The sequence below is a fragment of the Mastacembelus armatus genome, chromosome 7, assembly GCF_900324485.2.
Source record: "Mastacembelus armatus chromosome 7, fMasArm1.2, whole genome shotgun sequence".
Lineage (NCBI taxonomy): Eukaryota > Metazoa > Chordata > Actinopteri > Synbranchiformes > Mastacembelidae > Mastacembelus > Mastacembelus armatus.
In genome coordinates, this window is record NC_046639.1 from 16,353,588 (window position 1) to 16,364,561 (window position 10,974).

General features: G+C 42.6%; 1 protein-coding gene across 1 annotated transcript; it reads right to left on the reverse strand.

The window, feature by feature from the left end:
* Positions 1 to 2,296: 2,296 nt before the first annotated feature.
* Positions 2,297 to 5,805, reverse strand: gpr61 (G protein-coupled receptor 61). Its single transcript, XM_026333000.1, has 2 exons — positions 5,669 to 5,805; positions 2,297 to 4,125 (listed from the first exon to the last, which is right to left on the reverse strand). The coding sequence occupies exon 2, from the start codon at positions 3,863 to 3,865 to the stop codon at positions 2,453 to 2,455; it is 1,413 nt and encodes a 470-aa protein (XP_026188785.1). The 5' UTR covers positions 3,866 to 4,125; positions 5,669 to 5,805; the 3' UTR covers positions 2,297 to 2,452.
* Positions 5,806 to 10,974: the final 5,169 nt, after the last annotated feature.

Here is a 10,974-nt window from a genome sequence, read left to right on the forward strand (position 1 = left end):
TATACTGTTATGTGAACCCTGTAACTGTGGTAAAAGGTTGCTGAGCATTAGTTTGGTTATTGAGCATTACAGTGAGTTCACAACCGCATCCCGGTTCTCTCCAAATGTCAATCAGCTTTCATCCTGCTCTCGGCGCTTCATTTCACCTCTGTGATGCTGCGCCATGCACCCACTAGCCAGAGAGGGGAGGAGGAGGAAGAAGCCAGAGGGAAGGAGAGAAAACAGATCACTGACCAATGATTGATCGATCATGTGAAGGTTACTATTATTGATCAGAAAATATCTGGAAGCCACGGCACGCTCAAGTTATTCTTCTTGCTGTGTCTTTAATCATTTCATCTGGCGGGTAACTGGACACTGAGCAATCTTAACAAGGCAAAAACACAGACCATAAAAACCAAGAATCCAAAACAGGAGATACAGAGAGGAAAATGAACATACTGTCTCTGTTTACAGTAAGACTGTGACTCAAAATGTCTCTAATGATTTCTGAAGAATTTGACCTGCCTTTCACCTACGGATCAGTGTTTTATAATCAACAGATGAGCTTGTAGCGCCTAATTAGACTGGTACGGGCAACCTTGCTGCTACAGTAATGGAAATACAGCTGACTGAATGGTAGATTGATGTACAGTCAACATAAGGGGCTTTATAATGACCCAGTAACATAAAAGGAGAGGATCAATAAGTTAATATCAGTAAGGATCAAAAAGTTAATATGTTTTTTTTACATTAAAATTACATCTGGTTTTGAATTTCACAGATGTAATGTTACTAATTTAAACATATATATATTGTAAAAGGATTATGAGCATTTTGGCAGTGGTTTTCTCTTGTGCTCAGACATTTAGGCTTCACATAACTGCATCACCTTTTGACACAAAAGAAACATTTTAAAATTAGATGAGGACCCTGGCTGACACACAGTCAGCAACAAAGTCATATCACAAGAAGATTAAGAACATCATGTCTCGCCCCGACAAAGGGACCTTTTTTTGATCTGACTCCCAGCTAGATGTGAACCTTCCCTGAATGCCTTGTGTTGAGTGTCTTGTGATTATGCTAACAGTCCGGTATGAGGCAATCCAAAATGAATGAAGGCAGCAAGTAAGAGCAAGTACAAAAGGAGACCAAAAAGTGTTTTTTTTAGAGAGATATGTGCCTCATAATTGTCTTTGGAACATTTGTCACAGCTTGTCTGACATGTGCAAAATGTTTTCCACCTGAGATCGATGGAAGTATCACCGGCATCTTCCATTTGTTGTTAAAGGAGGCCACGGTCAAAGCTTGCCATGTGTAAGCACTGTCACACCTGTGTGTTGTGGAACCACAGTAAGCCTTGTTGTTTATAGCACAAACACAAGAGCACTCACACCACTCCTGTGTTTACCTGTAAACAGCACAGACCACAGGGGGGGTAACGAGGGCTGATCGCAACTTCTAGACCTGTTCATTTCGAGCCTTGTTTCAACAAACCGGCGCAGCCAGTCATTGTCACACTGCCACAATGTATTTCTTTGAGTGGAAGGGGATGAATCACGAGTTTACCAATGTGAGATGATTTTGGTGAGGAGGTGATAATCACAAGACTAAGAACAGATAAACATGATAATAATGTTCCTGGAAAATGGTTAAAAATACACTGGTGTGTCAGCCTGTTTATTATAAATACCAGCCGCAGCACCAGCTGGGAAATGATCCTGTTCATCACTGTGAATATTTCAAACAGAGAAAATTGTTTTAAAGGGCTCTGAATATTCACTTTTTTTTTATAGTGAGGAACATCATATTTTTTGCATTATTCGGTTATGAAAGGAGATGCACCAGTGGAATTAATACGTGATGAAAACATTAAACATGACAAAAACACTTACTCACTAAACAAAGTGGCAACAGCAGCTACAGTAACTAACAAGCTTTACTTTTACCAACTCTTGATTTTCTTGGGTTTAACTATAGAGTTTACAAAATAACACTTTAGAGGTAAACAGCGGCCTATGAAGGTTTTTTTTTTTAAATCACTAATAACATATGTCTAGTCAAAATACATTAAATCAGAGTCTGGATGAACTGATTGTCAGTTTCTTTAAATTGGCAAAATTATTTAACACAATCCGAATTAATTTGTAAAAAAAAAAAGATCTAGAGGAGAGAAATGTAGATGTTTTTGAAATTTGAATGAAGAATAAATGAGTGAACAAATGAAGGAATGTGTATTAGAAAGTTTATGATAGCACACATTTCTGTCAACATTTCTTAAGTCTAAAATGTACTTCCAATGGCTGTTAATGTTTTCAATAACCTCTGAAAACTGTGTTCCTCCTTTCAATGCTCCGTTATAAATATGGCATCTTTGCCAGTTCACTGAACTGTGAACACAACGAGAATTCAGTGTCTGCAAAACTAAGTCAATGTATGAGTTATAAGCTGGCAAAAGAGACAGTGGAAGCAGCTACATGTCTGGTACAGTTTTGCAGCAGTTCTCTGATACATGTATCTCATTGTTCAGCTGTTGTATAAACTCTGAAGTTTCTTCAAGGATCTGCCCTGGGATGTGAAAGTCAGCTGGCGTGCTCTGGTGAACAGCTGATTCCTGAAATCCCGCAGTCTCTGGCACCTCTGGGCTGGCTCTAGTGTGAGAGTTGCAGGGCTCCAGATTGCATCCAGTGCCCTGAAGGAACTGCAAAAAGTTCTCCTCAATAGAGGCCTCGCGGCTGGGCAGCTGCTCTCCTTCTCCGGGCCTGGCCTGTTTGAAGAGGCAGGCCAGGTGGCGGCCCAGCTCCTCGCGAATCTGCCGATTCAGGCAGCCGTAGAAGAAGGGGTTTGAGCTGAAGCAGAAATAGCCGATCCATGTGACCACATCCTCCAACTGGGCCAGCGAGGCAGAAGAGGTAGACACCACAGCTGAATAGAGATGGAAGGAGAAATATGGCAGCCAGCAGCAGAGAAACTGGCCTCCTACTGCTACTAGGACTATTGCAGCCTTGCCGCCGCTGAAGGTCCTATGAGGGGTGGTGCGGGAGCCAGTTCCTCCAAGGCTGGCTGCCATAGTAGAGTGGCTGCTGATGGACTCAGACCGTTGTCGCGGTGTGTCCATCCAGGTGGGAAGGGGGCCATGTTGTATGGCTGCTACTCGCACCAACTTGAACATGTTGCAGTAGACCACCAAAATGATCAGCATTGGACACAGAAAATAGATGAGTGCAAAGAAGATCATAAAAAGCAGGCGTGTGATTCTGCCTCCCATCCAGTGGAGGGAGCAATGTCGCTGACCGGGAATGAGGCCGAAAGGACTCCTCAGACCCTGGTTTCCCTGGAGGAGCCATCCCAGCAGAGGCAGCACTGACATGACAATGGCTTTAATCCAGATTCCTGCTATTACCATCATCACCAACCCCACCGTCATCTTCACCTCATGACGCATGGGGTGGACAATGTAGTAGTATCGCTCTACGTTGATGGCACAGATGGTGAGTATGGCAGCACTCACTAGGCACACACTCAAGCAGTGGTAGCTTCGACATAGCACCCCATCTACCAGGATTCGGTCTGAAAGCATCCCCAGAGGCATCAGCACCACTGCTGCCAGCAGGTCCACCAGACACAGGTGGAACACAAAGGCAAACTTGCGTAGCTGTGGCGTTTTGGTAATGACAATCATCACGGCCAAGTTCCCCAGCACTGCCACTATGTCCATGATGATCATAGCACACAGAGCCAAGGACTGGTTTAGATCTACCCCACTTCGGATGCTTGTGATAGGCGGGGTCACGTTAGAGATATTTGGGTGCAGTGAGAGTGGAAATATGGGAAGACCCAAGAAAGAACTGTTCCAGGAGGGGCTTGGTGTGACTGGATGCTCCATGAGATGGTGGCATACAGAGGAGAGAGTCTACTGAATTTCACAGACCCATCACCCATCCTCCCCTGTCATAGGGTGCCACTGAGAAGCTCAAGCGGTGGTGTCTGTCATGGCAGCTGGAGCTGTGCAGGCCCTGACCCCAGTAGACTTTACCCTGTAGCTCCTGCAGACGATCACAAGAAGTTTCACTCAGTTCCTGAAGTTGTAGCAACTTTTAGTGAAGGCACCATTCTCTCTTCAATATGACCTTTGTTTGGGATGATCTGTAACAAAAGAGAGTGCGGTTTAGTGAAGATCAGTATTCTAAAAAAAAAAATTGTTTTCAGTTTCTTTAGTTTTCACAATGTGCTAATGGAGCTTGAGTGTATGTAATGACACTAATACTAGTCGTCTGCCATTAGTTTTGAAGGTATATATTATGTGGAGGCCTCAGTGTTTCAATAAATGTTATATTTTACGTTAGAAATAATGGTGAAGTATGGTGACAGATAGATAGAAACCATCATTTTTGCAAATGATGTACAAATAACAGTTTTAATATAAAAATAATAATGCCGGTAATTCAATGTTTTTCACTTATAAGAAAAAGCAGAGGATTCTTTTAAATGTAGTCAAGTACGTTATTAGAGTTGTGGCTCTAAAACTATCAGATGTAACATATTCAGCACTCATTTGTACCCAGGGTCAAAATTTACTAGATATTTGACATCTGTATCATCAGATGTGAGTTTTAATGCCTGAGGGAGATGCGCACAGAGGGACCATATGTCCCCTTAACAGAGTCAAGAATCAAACTGAATGAGCCGACAAACAGAAACTCAGCATCATACAGCTCGTTTTCACACTTTTCATTTTATTGCAATCATGATATAAAAGATATACCGTGTTAAACTATTTATAAGAAAAGACAATCTAAGCACTGAATAACAATGAGGATGGGAAATCTTAAGCAGCAACTATTCCTAATAAAACTCACAACACCTCAGCAGATTTATGCTTAAGTATTTGTGTGACCAGTCTAGTAATAAAGAGACCCTGCGTTGTGTTTACTGTCATAACCTCACCTGGCCACAACACAGCACACTGTAAAAACTGTGGAACCAGCATTAAGCCTGTGGTACATTTCCATATGCTGCACAAGTTGCCTGTCACAACTTTTCCATTTCATGTGTGTGACAGGCTTCATACCTGCAAGGCGCCTATTCCTCTTTTCCCCATGTGTGCACATCAAGCACAACGATTACCTGACATACTCAGGCACAAATAGATGATCTTTGCTCAATAGGTCATAGGGTTACATGAAAGCCAGTTACTCTCTAGTCTATGATTAATAGGATGCAAACTAGAAAAATGTGACCTGTAACTGTTTACAAATGTATTTAACCAAAATTATTTAAGTAATAAGCAGAAAGAAATGGCTCATGTGTGGCACAACGTCTCATTTGGGATTAACAAATCGGTGAAAATAGTAATAGTAGAAATGACAGAACGCTAGAATGTAATGTTTGCAAAAGAAACTCTCCAGCTCCTGACTTGAAACCATCTGACCTTATCATATGCACATGCCACCAGCCTGTTGGTCAAGTTTCATTTCATTACAAAGCACTTTCACTCCTCAGCAGCAACATGCAAGTGACAACCAGTAGTTTAAATTAACATACATGAAATGCAGTAGTTTGTTACGTGGATACACAAAGATAATGTGATGTGTGCTTTGATGGTAGAAGATGCTACCTCATACACATCTCCTCACACACTCAAGCAGGTATGTATGGGGATGCGTGGGATGAGAAATTGGTGACATACCTCCGTCTGGAAAGGGATGATTCCTCCTGTGCAGGTTAACAGGCTGCTGAAGAAAAGCCGACTTGTTTTGCTTTCTCTCCCACACACAAATACACACAGACACACACACACATACCACGTCACAGAGAGAAAAGGACGAGGAGAGAGACAGGGGAGAGAGGAGACTGGCACTCTTGTGTCTCCTCCTCACCTGGCCCCTTTCATCTCGTCATCATGCTGACCACCCCCCTCCCCATCCCTTCAAACACACAACACACACCTCCCTCCCTTCAGCTCTCTCCTAGCCAGGTCTTCGATCCAGGTGGGAGAGACAGAGAAGGAGCAAAAGGGAGACACTCTCAACCAAAAAAATAAAAAGAGGAGAGGAGTCCGATCGTCCAGCGTGTGATGCACAAAGGATGGACACACATTCTCCCACATCACACACTTCCATACACACGTGCACTGGCTCTGGCACATGCACAGGGCAAATGCAGAGCCCTGCAGAGCAGACAGGCAGCACCCAGCCTCCCCTGCTTTCCACTGGGTCTTAGTGCCTTACACACTCTGGGCCCGACATGGAGGGGTGGGTCTGCTATTTACTCTTCCAACTAATCTGACCACAGTTCACATCCAGTCCCTGTAACCCAGCAATCAGGAGCGAAAATCACCTTCAGCCTCAGTATTTTGCTATTTCTCTGTCTCATGCTCAGCTCTCAAAAATCTCTGCTGATCTGCCAAAGGCCCTCTCACGAGGATGGATTATTGACTAGTGGTGAGGGAAAGAATCCCAGTGGCTAATGTTAATGAGCTGGGATTAACATTTACAAAAGCCCAGCCCACACAACATACATATTACACTTACTGAGCTATTTCCTGCCCTGAGGAATGAATTTGCTTCCCACTGGAATGTGTGAGATGAAGGATCCAGTGGACTGTGCGGTGTAGATGTTGATTTAAATGTGTTCAGCTAGTTTTTAATTAATTAGTCTCTGTGAGATAAAGACGTCTTTGTCAAGAGACCTGAGAAGAAAACATAGTTACAGTCTGACAAGCAGCACACAAGAAACAACAAATGTCAAGACAGATTAGCCTACAGAGAACAGTAGCTGTCAACAGCATAAGTCGTACAACTAGCAGATGGATGGATGGATGGATGCATGGATGGATGGATGGATGGATGGATGGATGGATGGATGGATGGATGGATGGATGGACGGACGATCAGTAATGATTGATTGCAGAAACACAAAATCTTAACCAAACAATCAGATGAAGACTTGGGAAGAAAAGAAGAGAGCGGTTAGTGATAAAGTCAGCTAAATATACTGACACCCAATTTTCTCTAGTGTTACCTGATGCTCATCTCCATCCATTGACTGCTGAGCCAGGATGTATAAATCAGTGCTATCCTGGTTTTAAAGAACTTGTTTTTCGAATAGTTCACAGATTAAATGATCAACATATTAACTGATAACAGAGTCAGACAAGTGTAAAAGTGTAAAATAAATAAACCTTTAAGAGAATCAAGACAGAGAAATTCATTTCAAGCCACTCGTGCAAGTGACATTTTACACAAAAAAAGAGAAAAAATTATTCTAAAATTTACACAAAATCCAAATACACAAGACAGAAGATTGTCTGCAAACCAAAAAAAAAAAAAAAAAACTATTTGGAATTAAAAGTAATAGCAGACAAAAATATGAAAATGACCCAGTTTAGGAGCTTATAAAGTAGCACTTTTTGAATATCATTAGAAAATTAAGAAAGGTGTCCTTTCATTTTAAATTATGTGTCAGTTGCTTTGGGCTGTTGTTGCTGCTTCTGGCTCATTTCTCTGTTGTTTTGTTTGTGAATCAAAATTTTAGCACAGCTGTTAAATGACATGATGTGCTTTGGACACAAAAGTAACCTTTTGATTTATGGAGGCGAATGTTGTATCTGAAAACTCTACTCATTTTTAATAATAATAATAATAATCCATTTTATTTGAAGCGCCTTTCAAAATACTCAAGGTCGCTTTACAAAACAAAGACAATAAGAAACAATGATAAAACACAATAACAGAACAGTAAACTGAGGCATGGTGCTGAGGCGAGCAGGGGGCACAGTGAGGTGGATGGAGGAGGAGGATCTAAGGGAGCAGGAGGAGGTGGTGATATGGAGGAGGTCAGACAGATAAGGGGGGTCGAGGTTATGGATGGCCTTGAATGTTTGGCCCGGTAGCCAGTGCAGATCTTATAGGATGGGGGTGATATGGAGAAAAGAGGGGTTTTTTCATGTTACACTTTTCACTGGGCATATCCCCTGTGCATGATGCTCCAGAAATTGCTTATTCCTCCCTCTGGGTTTGCATGAATTGATGGTCCCACACATCAATATGTGACATCTCTGTCTCATGAAGTGCAGCTCCACAAGCTCTGATTAGTGCTTGAGTCATTGCTACTTTTTTACTGTTAAATCAATGAATAAACTGAACAAATTTTGTGGGGAGGGGCAAAAGACTGCCTGAAATCGGTGGTGACAACACCGGTTTTGTTTTGTACAGTTTTGGTTTTGTAGCTTTATGCTGTGTTGGTGTTGCTAAAAAGCAGTGGTCAAGCATATAATCTGTGTGAAAAAGCCAGCATCAGATTTTCATTTTGCCCTGAAATGTGGTTCAGGGCATAAAGCTTGTTATGGCGTCTGAAGCACAAAATGATAAATATTGCCCTCAGGTGTGACGATAGGAATCCTAATGAGGCATTTGGAAGATGGGCACTGAACACAGAGGTGTCTTTGTTTGTCTTTGTTAATTCTTCTTTCTTCAAGTGTGTGTTCCCTGTCTGTGTGTGTGCACTGTGATAGTTTTCGTGTCTGAGGTGTTGAATAATGACAGGAATAGCAGATAATTGCTCATGCGAGCAGCATCAGTCACAGAGGAGGGAAATAAAATGGTTTCCATGGCAACCCAGACTGCAGCCTCCCTGTTTTCACTCAGCCCCCACTGGCTGCACCCCTACATTTACCCCATCCATTCCTCTACTCCAATCACAAGGCATGAAAAAGACAGAAAGCCATGAAAAAGAGCTTCACCTTCAGAGCACATACACACAGGCACACTTCAAACACTACCTGCCATCTAGAGGAGTGTTCATTGTGTTTTGCAACCGTGTTGGGTCAGTGATACTCTACGTATCCTTTTTCCTTCTTTAGGCGAACGCAGGTGGGCCGATCCATGCTCACTTACAGCTGCTGGTCTAGTATTGTTTTCCATTGATCGCATCAGTAGGGGGAGCTCTCACATTTTACAAATAACTGCAACACTGAAATCCCAGAAAATATCTTCACAGTAACAAATACTAAGCCCAACAAATCATCTTTATTAAAGGCAACTTTTAATTACATTTAATTTAATTTATATAATTACACAAATGTGTGACTGTCATTACACTTAGGTTCATGGCAATGTGTTTACACTCACTGAAGCGCAAATACTGCAGGGGAAAGGTCTTGAACATTAGCAAGAGTAAACAATAGTTAATAGTTAATAGACAAACACGTTTAACTTTTAGAGAAAAGCATTTGAATGCATTTAACCCTGGATGTACTCAAGCACACTCATACAGGCTCTTAAACTCACTGTTCAAGCAAGATGAGATCAGGGGCTGACGTCAAACAGTCACATTTTTCATTATTTTACACCATTCTCTGATGTATAGTAGTCAGTACATTTATGAAACATGTGGGTAGTAAGAATGTGACCACAGTTCAATCAGCTTTGCTTTATTTTTATCCTCCCACATTAAACCAGAGAACACATCCACCTGGAAGGTTGTATCAAACTAACCATCCATCATGGGCCTCACCAGAAAGAGGAGGGAGCACATACTTATCTAGGCTGAAGAAACCCTCTGAGTGCATCCTCACATGTTTCAGCTATGGCACAAAAGTGTAAGTGTAGCTGCAAGGATGTTGCAGAAGAGTAGTGATCCCAAATACTCTCACAGTTTGTTCAAAGCAGGAGAGAAAGAATGTCACCGAATGTTGATCTACATGCTCCATTAACTCCCTATAGAGTCAGTGGAGCATGTAGCTCGTATCTAATTCCATCTGGTTTTAAACATTTATTCAACCCACCATTTCATGTTTACCACTTTAAACACATTAAATACTCAATAACAAAATGCAACCACAGGGGGGGCACAATCCAGTGTCGGTCATGTGCCGGTCCCAAATCCGGGTAAATGCAGAGGGTTGTGTCAGGAATGGCATCCGACGTAAAATGTAAGCCAAATCAAACGTGCGAATCACAAATATAACTTCTATACCGACAGGGTGCTGAGAGAGGAGCTGTGGTTTTGTATGAGGAAGTCTGGAGTGGAAGAGAAGTATGTTCGAGTGGTGCAGGACATGTATGAGAGCTGTAAGACAGTGGTGAGTTGTGCTGTAGGGGTGACAGAGGAGTTCAAGGTGGAGGTGGGACTGCACCAAGGATCGGCTTTGAGCCCCTTCTTGTTTGCTGTGGTGATGGACAGGCTGACAGATGAGGTTAGACAGGAATCTCTGTAGACCATGATGTTTGCAGATGACATTGTCATCTGTAGTGAGAGCAGGGAGCAGGTGGAGGAAAATCTAGAGAGGTGAAGGTTTGCTCTGGAGAGGAATGAAGGTTAGCCGCAGTAAAACAGAGTACATGTGTGTAAATGAGGGGGACTCAAGTAGAATGGTGAGGTTACAGGGAGTAGAGGTGAAGAAGATGGAGGATTTTAAGTACCTAGGGTCAACAGTCCAGAGCAACGGAGAGTGTGGGAAAGAAGTGAAGAGACGTGTGTCTGCAGGTTGGAACAGGTGGAGGAAAGTGTCAGGTGTGATGTGTGACAAAAGAGTGTCAGCAAGAATGAAAGGAAAGGTGGACAAGACAGTGGTGAGACCAGCAATGTTGTATGGTTTAGAGACAGTGGCACTGAGAAAAAGACAGGAGGCAGAGCTGGAGGTAGCAGAGCTGAAGATGTTGAGGTTCTCTCTGGGAGTGACGAGGATGGATAGGATCAGGAATGAGGACATCAGAGGGACAGCTCATGTTAGATGTTTTGGAGAAAAAGCCAGAGAAGCCAGATTGCGATGGTTTGGACATGCTCAGAGGAGGGACAGTGAATACATTGGTAAAAGGATGCTGAGGTTAGAGTTGCCAGGAAGGAGGCCTAGAGGAAGACCAAAGAGGAGGTTCTTGGATGTAGTGAAGGAGGACATGAGGATAGTTGGTGTGGGTGGAAAGGATAAAGAGGATAGGGCGATGTGGACCCCTGAAGGGAGCAGCCAAAGGAAAAGAAGAAGAAATACTCAAT

Coding starts and splice junctions, on each gene's coding strand:
- gpr61 (XM_026333000.1), bottom strand. CDS start 3,865: ATGGAGCATCCAGTCACACCAAGCCCCTCCTGGAACAGTTCTTTCTTG.